This window comes from Acanthopagrus latus, chromosome 7 (assembly GCF_904848185.1).
Source record: "Acanthopagrus latus isolate v.2019 chromosome 7, fAcaLat1.1, whole genome shotgun sequence".
NCBI lineage: Eukaryota > Metazoa > Chordata > Actinopteri > Spariformes > Sparidae > Acanthopagrus > Acanthopagrus latus.
Window position 1 is genome coordinate 13848772 of NC_051045.1, and position 17299 is coordinate 13866070.

General features: G+C 42.0%; 1 protein-coding gene across 5 annotated transcripts in view; it reads right to left on the minus strand.

The window, feature by feature from the left end:
• Window positions 1–17299, minus strand: part of LOC119022569 (cyclin-dependent kinase 17-like) — a 44666-nt gene that overhangs the window by 4500 nt on the left and 22867 nt on the right. For all 5 annotated transcript variants that reach the window (XM_037103559.1, XM_037103562.1, XM_037103561.1 and 2 more), the window contains 13 exons: window positions 15582–15715; window positions 11239–11364; window positions 5609–5665; window positions 5409–5523; window positions 5122–5216; window positions 4887–4949; window positions 4622–4745; window positions 3630–3750; window positions 2815–2912; window positions 2596–2701; window positions 2064–2106; window positions 1882–1972; window positions 1724–1801 (listed from right to left, as the gene is read on the minus strand). In XM_037103559.1, the coding sequence (XP_036959454.1) occupies window positions 1724–1801; window positions 1882–1972; window positions 2064–2106; window positions 2596–2701; window positions 2815–2912; window positions 3630–3750; window positions 4622–4745; window positions 4887–4949; window positions 5122–5216; window positions 5409–5523; window positions 5609–5665; window positions 11239–11364; window positions 15582–15715 (1251 nt within the window). The remainder of the gene's footprint in view (window positions 1–1723; window positions 1802–1881; window positions 1973–2063; window positions 2107–2595; window positions 2702–2814; window positions 2913–3629; window positions 3751–4621; window positions 4746–4886; window positions 4950–5121; window positions 5217–5408; window positions 5524–5608; window positions 5666–11238; window positions 11365–15581; window positions 15716–17299) is intronic.

Genomic DNA, 17299 nt, shown 5'->3' on the forward strand with positions numbered 1-17299 from the left:
CACATTCTTTTTTAGTTTATGAAGATATTGTTTGCCCCTTTCATCCCTGAAATAAATGCTAGGCGTGGCTCACTCAGAGGAAAAAAGAGGATTAGGTAAGTGAAAGCTGAGATGATGCATGTGGGTGCAGGGCTGGAGATGTGAGGGGGAGGCCAGTGGGAGCAAGAACAAGGAGAGGGATTAACAAAAATAGAGAGAAACTACAAAAACAATGAAAAGATGCAACGCTAACAGCTAACAAATAATGTCTTGTTTTGGTTCAGGGAATGTAGGGTGAGAGGTGAAATGTGTCAGTATTTAAAGTCCAGACCACCATACATAAAGCGGGACTGCAGCAAAGACAAAGTGCAGATGGACAGATGGAAAGAGGCCAGGTGACAGCAAACAGATACAGGAAGAGGTGGGGGCTGGCTAGAAGACAGACAGAATGAAAGAGACCGTATTTACCAGAACGGTAGGGGCCACTCAGCCAGTGGAAGTGGAGGAGAGATTGTGACTCTGAGCCCTTGGATTGGCTGCTTCTCTCTGGAAGTACTGCGAGGGTGCAGAGCCTAGCTTATGGGCCACCGCTTTTTAGGGTTAGGGGGGAGAGGAGGGGAAGGTTGGGAATATTGAGGTGTTACGGAGGAGTTGGAGTAAAGGCACACAAGGGAGATAGAAAGGATTAGGGGAAAGATGAACATTGCGAAAGAAGACAGAGCGTGGGTACCAAGGAAGAGAAGGGACAGCTTATCAGAACATGACAGAGAGGCAGCGGAAGCAAAGAGACAGAGACGCACACAGGCTGAGACTGTGATAGAGACACAAACACTGAAGTCAGTTTGAGCGCAGTGGCACACCAGGTGTGCACAGTTAATGATTCGGGGTCGAGACAAAGGCAAAACTCCTCGGCTGCTCTCCAGTGATGATAATAAACAACTATATGCTAACTCAATTTTTGGATGTACAGCTTACATTGGTTATAAACAGTCTATGATCAGATTTCTGTCTCATCTTTCAACATTCAATTGTCTAATTTAATCATAAATATTTACACCATAATGAACGCACCTACTTTTAAGTCTGACAGCTTAAATTCTTGAACCTCAGGTTGTAAATGTTCTTGACACTGTGTATATGCAGTGATCATGTTTTGTTGGCAGGATAGGGTTATTTCCTCATTGTAGAGTTGTAAACTCACAACATGGCATAATGCTCTTTTGAGCTCCTAAATTCATTGTACGATTCACTATTAAAACTAGGAATAGGCCAATATTAAGCATTTATTTTGACTATCAGTATCTGTATTTCTACTGTCCAAATGCCGATAAAATAAATGTATTTAATGTTACACGTCACATGTGATAGCCTATCAACACTGAATAATCTGAATCTGCAAAGTAACTAATAAATAAAATCATAAAATAAATGTAGAGGAGTTGAAGTATAAATCGTATATTGGTCTCCTTGACTACTTAAGCGTCTTTTAAAGTGTCCTGCAGCAGCTGTTGTAAATATTGAGGAGCTGGAGATCTGTTTGTACAGTAGGCATGACTCTTGCAATAAACTGTGTGTGACATGTAGGACCACACAGTGACATGAGAGACGACATAAAGCAAACAGAGAGAAGAGAGGGAGAGAAGAGGAAGAGGACAGGGAGCAAGAACTATCCTCTATCATATCCCAACTGAGAATTCCTAATTTCTTGTTTTTTCCGTCTATTTTTCTATCTCGGAGGACTTACTTGACTCTGGGTAGACTGACGATCTCTTCCCTGGATCTTTCTGGAGCTGGATGCCTTTTACAGAGAAGATGGATGCAGCTGGAAACAACAGAGGGTTGTTGTGAGCGTGTTTCTACACTCCATGTGTATGTTCACCATGTCAAATAGTATGTACTCACTGTCTGCCAGTGTTTGAACCTGCTCCCCAAAGGTTCGGAAATACGATTGTCTGAGCGCATCCTCAGCCGAGACCCTCTTCTTTGCCTCAAACTGCAGACACACAGGGCCAAAGAAGATTAAAATACAATCCAAGACATTAGGGGTATGTATATTGCTCATCATTAAATGCGATATTCGTCACCTGTAGAAGCATAGACAGCAATTCATGACCGTCGTTGTCTATCCTGCGTCACAGAAAGCAAGAGAGGAAACGGGAGAGGGGAATGGAAAAGAGAGAGAGATTTGAGTGCGAGTGTGGTCCAATGCTGAGCTAAGCCATATAGAGCAGTGAAGTGTTCCTGCCATTTCAACAGAGGCGGAAACGCTTCACTACAGTTCCGACTGAAAATCAATCCTTATCTTGTTTCATCTAATGTATCACAGTCACTTAAAAGGATAGGCTCACAATAGTCAGGTGCCCATTTAGACATGGGCAGCACATTTGGCTTGCTGCACTAATTCCTCCTGTCCAGAGTGGTTTTTAAGAGATCTGTCCCCAAATCGATTTCAGTGGAAGTGAAAGGCAGCAAAAGCCACAGTCTGTGCTGACATTAATGGGGCTTTAGCAGTCTGAGTTAGACAAACTAGACAATCTTCTAAAGTTACCATCTTTTGGGTACTGAATTTGCTCATTACGTGATCACCCCTCAATCCACAGACCCACAGCTACATACCTGGGTGCGTGGTTGACGAGGGGCTCTGCTTGATAACGGGGGAAATTGTATGTCTTAAACTCCTCACTGGTGGTGATGCCAGGCCAAGTCTCTTCTGTCGGAGTACCTGTTGAGGATTTTGGCAAGTTTAGTTAAGGATGATCAGTCAGCATATGGAGAATGGTAACGCACACACAAAAGCTTGAAGAAGCAAAAGCCATTAAGACTTCCTTGGCTCACCAAGGATGCGGAATATGAGGTGAAGCTCATCCTCCACAGTCGATCCAGGGAAGAGAGGTCTGCCAGTGATCATCTCATAAAAGATGCAGCCCACACCCCTGGACGAAGGGATAAAAAAAGATAAAACAAGCATGCACAAGTTAGTTCAAAATATAGCACATGAGACACCTTAGGAGGTGGTGACATTTAACATGAGCACACTTCTTCAATAGATGACTTGCTGCCCCCAGGTGAGTCCTTAAGAATTCAAATGCAGGTACAAGAGTGAAAAAAGAGGAATATACAAGGAATCTCTATAAAACTGTGTAGACCACAAATGTTCGCTATTTAATGAATTCATTTTTGCATATATCAAGTGTAAAAGTGCTAAACAAGAGTGTCAAATGTTGCACCTTTAATAATGGTTTCTCCAGTAAGTACTGTAAGATGTGCATATATCACAAACACACTGTCAGGTTCAGGACATCCAATCACAGCCAGTGTACTCATTCCAAATCCAGATAGAAACTAATGTACCCAAAGTGTATTAAAGATTAAATGTGTAAGATGACCCAACAGCATCCCTTCATCCCAACCCTCTATTTAAACTTTGCACCTTAACTATGAATAACAGTATGTTGAGTTTCAAAACAACAATCAACAATGGAAGCAGCAAAATGCATATCTGAAGGGAACTTCGGGGACTTGAAAGAAACACTTAAAACGAAGAGAAGAAGAGAAGAAGAAAACATTAAGAGAGACACACAAAAAAAGGGGTGTTTTGTTGTTTTTATCTTAAAACTGTGTAGATGAGCTGTAGACGTGTGTTTGCTCACCACATATCGATGGGTGTAGAATACTCAGTGGACCCTAGAAGTACATCTGGTGGTCGGTACCATAATGTCACCACTTCATTTGAGTACGTCTTCGTAGGGACAGACTTGGCTCGTGCCAAACCTGCCAAACACAAAAAGTGATGTTAATGGAAAAACTGCTTCATTTACTTTATTTTGTTTATTTGGTGTTGTGGGACATCTCAGAACTTATCAGGATTGAGAACATATTTTTAGCATTTAGATTTTTACCCACTTTATCACTCTATTACTATTCTTTCTGTTACTTACATTGCAGTATAATGTGTTATGTCAGTGGGCTTTGTAATTCTAAATCTAGATTCATGTTTTATCCAAAGAGCAAATAATCATCTAGTAATTTACAAAGCCAAATTAAATTAACTAGCACTGTAAAAGCATGTGCCACAGCAATAATAACTGCTGCAATCATAATCATGTTCTGATTATTGCCTGAGGAGGGCAGTGTTGGGTGATTAGTCACTATGCTGTCTGGTTGCGTCTATGGAGCAGTTTGGCCTTTAGGGGGTGCTAAATGGGTTTTCAGATCTCAGGCTTCCTGGTTGTAATACATCCATCCATCCATCCATTGTCTGTAACTGCTTTATTCCTTTTATGGGGTCGCGGGGGGTTTGCTGGGACCATTCCCAGCTGTCTCTGGGTGAGGGGAGGGTACACCCTAGACAAGTCGCCAGCTCATTGCAGGGCCCTCACTGATGGCAGAGGGTGCCACGCAAGGTGCCAACTGCACATCAGGAGCGATTTGGAGTTCAGTATCTTGCTCAAGGACACTTTGACATGCAGCTCAGCTCATCTTTGTAATACATTTTCTGTAAAACCAAATCAAAATTAAAAAATAACTCTCTCTAAATTCTTAGCTGACTGAATTGTGTTGCCTCTAATCTTGAGCATCCAACACCCAACCAATGCAGGAAACGCAAGACAATATGCTACTAGTTAGTTAAGGGGTGACATACCAAAGTCTGCTAGTTTGAGCTCTCCTTTTTCATTGATGAGCAGGTTCTGGGGTTTGAGGTCTCTGTGAAGGACCTTCCTCCTGTGGCAGTACGCCAGACCTCGTAACAGCTGGAACAGGAATATCTGGGGAGAGGAGGAGATGATGATGACTTTTTGTAATGCGATTACTTGTTACAGAAAAGAAATCAGACAAACTAAAAGCTCTAACCAGATCAAGAGCCAGAATTCTCCTCAGTACTGAACAGATGCATTGCTCTGAATTACCTTGACATTGTGAACGCTCATGATGCTTCCACAGTCATCCATGTACTGCTTCAGATCTTTTTCCTGAAGGAAGGAAGGGAGGAAGGAAGGAAGGAAGGAAGGAAGGAAGGAAGGAAGGAAGGAAGGAGGGAAGGAGGGAAGGAAGGAAGGAAGAAGTGCAGATATTTAAATTTGTACAATACATCCTCACAAGACTCACACAATAAACGTACACATTCAAAGTGCAGACACTCACCAGGTACTCAAACACGAGTGTCAGGCACTTGTCGGTGTGGATAATGTCATGGAGAGTGACAATATTGGCGTGCTTCAAGTCTTTCAGGAGAGACACTAGAAGGGGGAGACATATCAGAGACTGTCAGTCAAACACAGACAAACCTCTGAGGCAAACAAAACAGCTCCTAGCTCACAAAGAGCTTGGGGAGCTACCAGGCAAAATGGATGAACTACTACTATACATCCCAACACCATCAAGGGCCTTCTAACTACTTGACAATATGCTCCAGGGAGTTGTTTTATTACCTTCGCGGATAGCTGTGCAGGGCGCCCCCTCCTCATGCTCCAGTCGAATCTCTTTCAGAGCGACCAAGTTGTCAGTTAACTTGCTTCGCCCCTTGAATACTGTAGCATAGGTCCCCTGCAGAGATAGGAAGCATGTGAATGCGGTGTGAAAGCTGAGTATATGAAGGAATTTTCAGTGTCATGTTCACTGATGTTCTCACCTCCCCGAGTTTGTCCAGTTTGATGTAAGTCTCAAGTTTCCCGAAGCCAATTTCAGACTACAGAGGACAAAAAGAAGACATTAGGAGCTTGATTAATGTGCATTTATTTTTGCCACAGCTTGACAGTTGGCCAGGTTAGGCTGGGTTAACTATCCCTAGAATGAAATCCTCCAGGCCAGGGCTGTTAGTTCAGTTTTCAGTTCCTGCTGCTGCTGACATCTGGCCTACAACTGCAGGGGGTCTGAGTCACAGGGCCTTGTTATTCTGTGTGTGTCTGCCTGTGCTAAAACGTTAGCTTGGATTCTCCAACACTTACAGTGTGTTATCAAGCATCTCTGCTGCAATTCGTGAAGCTGAGACAGTTCAGCGCCAAGAACAACGCGAAGAGTAAACAGCCATGTGCAAATGGCTTGCATCTGATTGGACTTAAATGATAACGCCACCAATTTAAAAAGTGTGTTTACAGGTATTGGGAAGGATTACTAGAGCTTTTTTTGGTCTCCAGAAGACACAGTATATAATAAATATTCCTTGAAGTATGTAAATCAGTAGCTAAATTGCAGTGTGGGTAATGTAGGCACCCGGTTTTGAAAAGGAAGAAGAATGTGTTGAATATGCTAAAACACTGTTTTTTTTTAAAACACCTGCCACTTACATTAACCCACAATGTAAAGTAGCTGCCGAGTGTATTTCCAAAAAACCTGTGAACACACTACTTTTATTTAAAAGCAGGTGGTGTTACCCTTTACAAGAACTGGTTGAACCATTTTTAACCGAAATTTAAATCTTTAAGTGCGTGGATCTTTTCAAGTTAGGTCACATTTTTGTAAGCAGGCATGACATGAATGCAGGTGCACAAATCAACACCTATTACGTAGAAGACACTGTCCAAGGTTATCTACGTCTCACAGTATGTCATCTCACTGTTTGATATTAAGTTTGGTCAGATCTCTCATATTGACATTTCCGGTACTGGTTGTGTAGGTCACTGAACATCACATCATATCACCATCATATACATTGCATTACAGACAGATGCAGGCACACGTGCTCGTCCATGTCTCAGCGGGAGAGAAAAGCTACGTTGGCTTAATCTGAACCAATGTCTCCACAGTGCCTCCTCCTCCCGTTGTCACTTCAATGCTAAAAAGTGATGTCATTGTCAGCTGCACATGTCTTCTTTGGCCACAGGAAGTCAGTAGAGCAAAGACAACCGAATATGGCATGCTCTCCCTCACTACAGATGACTTAATTATATGTTTACTTCTATAGATTTCCGGCAGGCGTACTTCAACTGCATGCATTCTCAATTAATCTGGAATTCAGTTAATAAAGGTTTTTTTCTGCATAATGTATGTGGCCCCTGGGTTTCAAGGTCATGAATTATAGATGGCTGTAGCTCTGTCAAGCTGTGATACCCACAGGCCTGTCGCTGTTTATCCCTCTTCCTGTCACTTTTACGCATTTATTTGTCTATCTCTGTCAGGCTCGTTTCGGCCACGTTTTCTAGCTGCGTTCATCTCTGTGAAGCCACCCATCTCTTTCAATCTTGTGCTGGCCCGTCCCGTCATGATGCTGATACAAATGCCAGGCCAACGCTCGGCTCCACGCGTGTACGAGGGGGAGGGGTCTCCAGTGACCAAGTTAGCTGATGAAGCATGTGATCTCTTTAAAGGCATGCCTAAAAGCCAACCTCAGAACGAGCTCAGACACAAGATGACACACTTAGACACCGAAACAAGTGTGTGCGTGTGCAGAGTTATGCACAAATTACAATTTGCGTAATTAATTAGTAATCAGATTTATGTTTTAAAATAAAAATCTGGTTAAACCTGGCAATTACCTGGTCATTTGCAATGCTTGAAAAACAAAGAAAGGCAATAAAAAATGTATGAATACAAACTGCTGAGATCATGTGCATCTGAGTTCACGTACCTAAACTATGTGCAGAGGCATGTGCAGCATGTGCCTGTAGGCGAGAGGATATTTGTGACGAGACACACAGCCTATGCTCAAATGTAAACACACTCCCCCTGCGCAGACACAGTGGCACACACACACTACTCCCATCTCTGTGTTTGTGACAGGGGCTGTCAGGAGCTGTTGCTGAGCTGTGCCGCTCTTTTGGCAGGGGAGTCAGCCTCATGAGCAAAAACACACACACACACACACACACACACACACACACACACACACACACACACACACACACAGACATCCGAAAACATACAAAACACACGAACATTGCACCCCCAACACTAACCCCACTCCAGAAAATAAGTCCTTGGCCCCTTGCATTGCTCAAGTGTCTAAAACACAGCACGGACCGAGCTCTCTGCTTACAGCACGCAACTGCACTCTCTGTTCCTGCGCCTTACAATCCTTTTCTTACGTGTGTGTGTGTGTTTGTGTGCCTGCGTATGCTTTTCGATGGCACTGAGTTCATTTCATTCCCAACGCTCCAGTGAGCTTACTCAGCAGAACTAGGTCAGACCAAGTTTTAGCGACAAAATTAAAGCAACACAAAACCAAACAAAATGTGTCCTGTCTCAACCTGCAAAGGATCTGAGAAGACGCACAGAAGCAGAAGGAAGAAACGTGAGGCGATAGACGTCTGCAGCCGGGTTCTAATGTGCCATTGAGAGGAGAGTCCATTACCTCGACCAGATTCCATTGTTAAATTGTCCCTGTGCAGCCTGTAAACAGGACTGATGAGGAGAGACGATGCATTGAGAGTATTGGGTGGAAGAGGGGAAATGACTGCCTTTTGCTATGAAAAGATGCAGCAGGCAGAGGGGAGGTGGGATGCACGAAGAGCCCTTTCATTAACACGATGCAGCCAGTCCTCAGAGCATCAATCAATCAAGCAATGAGCATCTTGTACCGTGTCCCCTTTTTCATGTCAATCTGTCGATAGCAACAGACAAGGCTTGAGCCCAAGGTGTGGGCCGACACTTGAGGTCAGTTATCATGTTTCCGTTTTTTTTATCATTTAAACAACAAATGCATAATATCCAATATGTATATCATGTTGTTATCGTGATATGAGACTTTATGACATGGCATGAGTGGTGTTTTCCTGTTTCTTACCTTTTCCTTTTATTTTTCTGAACGTAGCACACTGTTCTACTTGTTTAAATCATTTTCTTTACCCACTTAATCATTATATGGACATTACTGATTATTTATCAGAAATCTCACCGTATGACTATTTTGTAAAAGTACCAAAAGTCATGCAATAGTGTGGAAATATTGAGGCATTTGACAAAAAATATTTTGATATTATTGAAGTGCTTCCAAGGTGATTTCAAAATATTAAGATACCATGACAGCAAAATAAAAGCAACAAGAGAATAGTACAAAAAATGGTGTTTCTGAAATCCAGTTTTACAGTTACCAGGTTCAATATTCTGTCACTGCGGAGTTGAATGAAAAAAGCGAGCGTTACCTAACACGGTTAAGTGTGGGTGGTGTGAGATAAAATGGCTTCTCTTTCCTGAGCACCACGCAACTCTGAATCTCATTGTACCCCTGTAAATAATTGATTATCAATGAGTATCAGCCATGAGAGAAAACTGATACCGACCAACTTCACTTGCATTAGACTGGAAGCGATTCAAAGATCAAAATACATGGCTTCAAATGTGTGTATCTGTTACGGGACACCCGACACATGTTCTACATTACGGTAACCAATGACAAGCACACTGATAGCCCAGGCGCCATTATAAGCTTACCATCATTCTGGTAAACTGGGACAGAGGAAGCACACTTGTTCATTTGTGACACAGCCGTGTGACTGAGGGGTAAAGACATGCCACGTTTTTTTTTTTTACCTGATTTGGGTTTTGACCCATCAAACTTCTTATTCCAATATAATAGCATTTTTTTTGTTAATTTCTTGAAATTGTTTCAAGCAATTCCTGTTGCCTCCATATAGCTCTTAGATACGCCACGACCTTGATGACTGAGAATCTAAACCAGACGCAAGGACAAACCTGTGTAATACTTGAAAGAATAGAAAGGATCTAATTTTTTTAATTAACCAACATTACAAGAAACATGACTAAACAAGCCCCTTTACTTGACTTCCTGTCAGTTCCAGCTACAGGTGCTCAAGCTCAAATTAGGGGGCAACTCAACGAGTTTACATCTAAACTGCAACCTAATTAACTCCAAGCCTCAAGCTCAGAGCATGTCAGAAGTAGGCCTGAATCATACCAGGTCAAACTTTGTTTCTGCAAGGATGCATGGCTTGACATGAAGTAAACAACATGAGCCTCCCTAATAAAAATACTCCAGCTTCAGCTTCCTGCATTCACTTTGTACGCACAGCAAGGAGACAGAGATAAAATAAAACCTTAACCTTCTATTACCTGCTTGTCAACCAGAATCGAATGCTGGTTTTAAAAATTTCATCTCAGCAGCCATTTATCTTTTCTTACACTGCCCTCCTCACCACATATTTGTTTATATCATGTCTCCCAGTACTTTATTGTGTTAAAATTCTCTTGGCATCCCCTCTGCATCTTTCCCTCTCCCCTCCTTGCTCTCTGGCTCACTTCAAGGTGTCCCGGTGTTAAATCCTCCTCAGGAGAGGAGCTGCCGCAGATGAGCCTGACACTGCTGCTGAATTATTGATTGATCTATTACATCACATGCATACAACAACCCCTAAAGGTGCACAGCCGCACAGAAGTGAACAGACTTAAGCACGTCAGAAAATGTCCGCCGCTCCTTCGCATTGCACAGACAAAAAGAAAGGAAGTCTATCCCCTTCTTCTTAAACCAAAGACCTCTCGTCTTCCCTGCAAACCTCTCCTCAAAGACACTTTCCTTTCATCTCTGTCAGACTCCTGCAGAATAGCTGCGTCATTAAATCGCTTCAAGCAGAGAGCTAGAGGCAGGGCGCCGGCCCTGTTCAATAATTACAACAATAATGGTTGATGGAGGGCGAATCCTTTATGCTTTCCCAATGTATATCGAGGCATTCAGTGCGCCTAAGTTGCAGAAGATGTATCAGTGCACCAGACAGAACACAATTTTAAAGACTGAAATGCACTCCTGCTTTATTCATATTAGGGGAAACTTGAGACAAAAGAGATAAAAACAGAGTTCTTCAACAACAATACAAAGGGACATAGAAGGACATGCTGCATATTCATGAATATCTGCCCATTTCTATCCATCTCCCCCCGCTCTATCCATTCAGTAACAAACCCCTCCTCTCTCTCCCACCGTATGATTCATACCCATAATGCTTTTGGCCTGGATACATAATACAGAATGAATTTATCATTCATCCCCCTACTGAGCCATTGTCAGCTCTATAGTATAACTCTATGTGTGCTTAAAGAGTTTATAAGTGTGTGTCAGATGATGTCATGGTCTTTTTCACTCAGTTTAGTTGTGCACAATAGCATTTTCACAGCAAGTTCATATTAGTTTGGTTTCAGAACAAAACAGCATCAAAAGAGCAGCACACACCCAGCTGTACTCACAAAAGTCTGCGTGCAGATGCTAAGAAGCGACCAACACATCATCAAAGCAGCTGACCACATATGAGTTTCAGCTGTTTGCACACAGATATACTCTGACAAAATATACACGCAGACATAATGATTACTGACCAATGAAGCGCGTCGTAGCCTGCGGCTCATGGGCTTGTCAAAGGGCGGGCTGTTCATGGCAAACTTCTCCAAGTAGCCCTCCGGTAGCCTGATATCAGCTGGGAGAGACAGACGTTTGTTTATGTCCTGAAAAAGAGAGGCAGAGGGATACAGAGAGAAGGACAGAGGTTAAAATATATATCACATAAATAAAATGTAAAATACATCAGATTTCATTTCAACTGAATATAATAAATTGAAACCTGTAAACCTATGACAGTGTATGCAAGTATAAGGGAGGGGTTTCTATACACATTTAGAGACAGTGGTCTATTTGTGTTTATGTATATTTAAGTATAGTAATTCAATTTCATACCATTGAGGGTTTAACATAAGATAATACATATATAATTTGGTATCTTATTAAATGATTGGTAAGATGTCATTTTGAAAGTAATTGAAGTCAAAACAGTTCTTTTTTTAATTTGAGTAATTTAAAAGTTCATAGTGATAACATTTTTATGCAGACAATTCATTTTTTCAAAATAGCTCACCTAAAGAAGTTGTAGATATTGCAGAGTAAAAGTAACTATTTTCCTTAAAAATCATCATTATGATTGTGAATCAATAAATTAAAATGTTTGTCAAGCCCAAAATGACTAATTTGTTTATGTCCTAGTAAGAATCAACAGTATAACACAGTTATAGTATACCATACTGCCCTTAAGTTAGGTAGCTAGTGTTAGAGGAGTAGGCAGAGGAAGGGGCAGATGATTGAACAAGAGAAGTGTTGTACATTTTTTAATGTATTTTTTTGTGTTGTGACATGAATTCAATGGCAGGGGGAGATGGAATGCCACATTTAGTGACTGAGTGCTATCAATACCACCTTTAAAATAAGTAAACATGATTAACTGTAACTGTTCTGGTCTTTGTAATTCCATTTGACAACCTCAAACAGACAGAATCAAGCAGAGGATTAGTCCCTGCATCAGACTGTCTTCTTGGCAGTTCCCTGATCACTTTGCCTTAATTGATCACCATGATCTGACATGGAAACTCTTACTCCAGTCTTGCTTACATGGCCTACTGTTGTGCCACTTACAAACCTGCTATCTGTTTTCTCCATCTGTCACTCCTGGCAATGAGTGAGTCAAGAGACTGCAGCTCAAATACACACTTTTTGGGTGACAGGTACCATCTGCTGTTTTGAATGACTGATGGATGACAAAGTGAATGAAATTTACATCTAGTGAGGCTGAATGAAGGCCAGTCCAAGGCCACCAAATGGGACTAGTTCCAGGAAAGATCCTGGCAAGTTTCAGGCTAATCTACAGAGAAGATTGTCGGCAGACAGGGAAAGTTGGCAGGCTCAAAAACTCATGTGGAAAACACCTGGAGCCACTCTTTTTATTACTAAACACCCTTGATATTTTCCTCCTCTACTATTTTGCCTAGTAGAGTTGCCTGCACGTGTGTGCATGTGTATTTCGAGTATTATAAGCAGATTGACATGGCTTTCTCCTGTTGTGCTCCACATCTGCTGGAATCACTTCCTGTCCGTTGCTTGAACCCAATTTATCTTTGCTACTTTCCCTGCAATGCATTGCTCCTATATACTATCCATGTAGGACATGTTTACTGGCAAGGTGCCAATCACACGTTGTTTCCATGGCAGCAGCAGCTGGGCTGGCCCACTCCCAACAGCCCTACAGTATGTGTCCTCGATGTAAACGTGTGAGATGATATGTGTGTTTACATGCGAGCGTAAGAGAGAGGGTACGTACGCCTGAAGATCAAAGGCAGAGGGATTTTACGCCTCTAATGGTTTTATCTGAGCTCATTGGCTAACATGACAACATGCAGTATTACATACAAGCCTCGAAACAGTTACCCACTGCAAGGTTTCGACATGTACCGTCAAAACATGCATTCACACACTTAAAACGGCAAGCAATGCCCCAACTGTATAAGTGGAGTTATGAAAAATAAGCCACAAACACATGCAAGAACATGACCTCCGGACTTTGACCTGAGTCATTCACACATTTGTAAGATGCACTAAATACCTGAATCACAAAAGAGTAGAGAGCAAACACCATATTCAAGAAGAACAACACATTAAGCTGCATATTCAATCCTTGCATTTCCCAACTGTTACACTTCCTATTTCATGCAATTCGGGGAGCTAGCAAACTCTGATGACCAAATCAACAAATCCAGACAATCCATACTCCTTTTACAAATGTGGAACAATGGACAAAATGACACTCATGCCCTCTATTTCACTGGTATAGGTAGAATAAAGACCCACACACAAAAACACACACACAAACACACGTGTCCCCGTACTCACAATGCAGAACAGCTCTAGTAGCTCCCTCATTGTCCTCCTTAAACGTGTCTTTCTATACACTCACACACACATGCGTTTTCCACGATGCATGTCTCTGACCTGCCACATGACTGCACACACAGTGACAGAGAGAGAGAAAGAGAGAGAGAAAGAGAGAGAGAAAGAGAGAGAGAGAGAGAGAGAGAGAGAGACTGGCACTGTGGTAGAGTGTCATCCACATGCTCAGAGGAGGTGGAGGAAGGAAAAAGAGGAGGAGGAGGAGGAGGAGAAAGGAGAGGGGGGAAAACAGGAGCAGAGGAGAGAGGAATGGACAGATTCCTGAGGGGAGAAAGGCAGATGGGGGGAAGGGGTGAACAGAGGGGGATGGCAGAGACGAAACATTGTTTTTCTGTTCTCTCCCACAGTCGTTTTGCCCTCTATCTCTCCTTCTTCCCTCTTATCACCTCCTGAGTCCTGCTCCTGTGGATCAAATCTTTCTTTGTTGTACCAATAATTATTCCTATCGCCATAATTACTCTCACACCCCAAAATGTTCCTTTCCTTCACTGCCCCCTCCCCTTTCTGTTTCATTCTGTGGTAAAAATTGGTCCAAATTAGTCCCTTCCACCGTTCACAGCAGTCACAGGCAGCAGCCTGTGTGTCCAGAGGCATTTCCCGTTAATACTGCTGCTCTCATCACTCTGCAGCTCCCTCAGACAGACACACACATATGCACACACTCTGGCCGAGACACAGTCACACACTGGAAAACAACACAACAAACAGCAACTTTACTGCTCCACAGATAGTATAGGTGCACTCAGACACTGTTAACTATGACCAGTATTCCAGCACAGTATATATACTAACTATTGGACTAAAACAGTCCAACTACACAAAAAGTTTGAAATTGATGGTCACATAAACTGAGAGCTAACTAACGTCATGCTATGTGCGGACAGGGGAAAAAATACCCATATTTTGCCATCTCATCAGCCCAACTGAGCCAAAGACGATATATGGACCCATATTGGAAACAAACAATCTTGATGCAGATCCTGTAGATCACGATGATGATGCTCTCTGGTGAACAAACTATGTAACGGGGACATTTTCTAAATTCCTAAACCTATTTTGGCATGTCTCTATGGCTATTTTTTTTTTTAATTGTGAGCTTGTATAATGTATATCCCATTTTCTTTGTTCAAACAAAAATCTGAGGGAGACTGTTATTTCATATGTTTTTATTTGGAAACTAAACCATGAAAGTCAGTAGGCATATATAGCCATAAAGCCTGTTAGCCTGCCATTTCTTGAAGCTGTTAAAGCAACATTTATAGTATAACTATAAATATTAATGAACCAATAAAAGAAATTGAACTCAAATGCTGTATTTTTAATACATTTTCAAAGATTTAAGTCACTGACTAGGACAAAGGTATAAATTACATTGTCAGATGTTAATTTTTTTTCTTGAAGTCAAAAACATATTTGAGAGCCAGAGTCTGAGACTTTCGACTCGGGGATGCACGCTTTGATGTGCTGGCTGTCCTTGTGCCACCTGCATTATTGCGGCAGGTCTCTCAGGGAGCTAGCCAGCTTTGGTAAAACTTCACTTTTTGTAGTGATCAAAAGCAAATCCAAATTTACCATGGAGAGGGCCAGATTGGGGCATTCACGCTATAATGACATTGGCTTTTTTGTAGGGTCAGTGAGGTGTGAGTGAAAGCTCGGATCCTGGTTCCAAGTCAGCTAGGAAACGTTGTCATCTCGATTCTCAAATGAGCATGAATGTGAAAAACAGCTTTAACAGAGTTTTGTTTTTTTTTTGTCTCATGTTGCAGTGCTTCACTGAGATTTATTTTACATCATATTTTTATTTTAGATATCTTATATGGTCAGTTCAACACACTATATTGTCAGTATAGAATTCCTTATATAGTGTGTAGTGAACACTGAATACTGAAGGAGCAACTGTTTTGATGGAACCAAGGTGCAATCCGTGAGATGTGTCTCTGGCTGCCCATACCTCATTAGAGATGCGCCGATGGTGGTTGTTCCTCATACGGACCCTGACTGGACTCTGGACCTCGTCAGAAGAAGTCCCAGATGCCTGGTCGCTCTCCCCGTCTGAACCCATCTTCACATTCTCATGGACGATACCTACAACACAGATACGAACAGACTGTTATTGTCAGGATTGGCACTTTCATCCAACTCAGGTCTTTGGACTGTTTTTGTTTTGTTTCATAGCACTATTTCTCTTTCACTTTCTTCTCTTCCTCCATCTCTCTGTCCATATACCAATCAGAGGGCATGACCTTTTGTCCTTCTTAGATTTCATTTACCCCTCTAAGAATGCCATGGTAGGGTCCCAATCCCAAGATGATGGATTGTACCACCCGCATTGCAGGGGTGTTAGCCAAGTGTGCATAAAATACCATTGGTAAGATGAGGAGGTCAGAGATCGATATCACCCTCCATGCAATGGGAGCTTTCCCGTCTTTGCCCGCCACCCCCCACCACACCTCCATTCCCCACGCACTCCATCTGATTAATGAGTCACGGTGCAGCAGACAGGACTGCCTCGTTCAATGGTGTGTGTGTGTGTGTGTGTGTGTGTGTGTGTGTGTGTGTGTGTGTGTGTGTGTGTGTGTGTGTGTGTGTAAATGTGGGGGGAAGGGGTCTCTCTTTCGCTTCAGCGTATGGTGCCTGATAGCTTTCAAGTCTGGGTCATGTACAGTATGTGTGTGCATCTGTGTATGCAGGGGTGTGTGTGTGTGTGTGTGCATGTTTTTTCGTATTTAGCATAAGAAACAGCCTCACAAACGGGAGTGACAGACAGTTACAGATAGACAGTTAAAGCTTACTTCTAACGCTGGTAACATCTTACCATCATATGCTGTTTACATTTCAAACAGCCAACAAAGCCGGAGGAGTGACAAATAGAGGGAAGATTATGGGATCGGGGTGGATGATTTTTGTAGGAAGGAGAAGCAGCAAGAAAAATAAGTCCCTTGAGAGATTGTGACACGTCAACCGTGAGATATAACGATTGAGCCCCGGATAGGTTAAGCTATTTATTATAGCGTGCTGTCTGTTGGCTATAGAGTGGCAACACCACCTGAGGCCGATTCTAGGTCATTTGTGTGTGTGTGTCTCTCTTTCATGTAGTCAAGGTTAGGATTTGAGGTAAGATGAGGTGAAGTGAACTAGATAAGCAACAAAATAGGCTAACTAGCTGTTCAAAACAGCTTTCTTAGTAAGTTCAAGATCGATTTCTCATTTGGGAGACACAGTCAAAAACATTATGTACTGTAGTGTACATCTATGGCATCCAAGTGTGCAATATTAACAAAGAAATGATATTAAAATAAATAATCACAATCATAAATTGTGCAAAATATATGAATAAAGATACATTTTTAAACACAACTTATTATGAAATGTTACGAAATGTTAATTCATCAGGCTTATTTTCCAAAGGTGTGTTGTTTTTTTCATATTAGCATTTTCCTAATAGCATTTTTATATCATGCTACCTTTCATAGCATCATTTTTTTTAACTAATAGTGTTACTTTTCCTGTTCTCACCACCATTTCAACTTTCAGCTAATCACATGCCCCCTACTTAGGCTAGCAAGCACAACAACTGTGATCAGATTCAGCCAGTTAGCTTCTGTTAGCTTGAGCAGCAACAGTACTGAGGTAATGCTGATTTGACTGCACCTTCCACAATTTATTTAG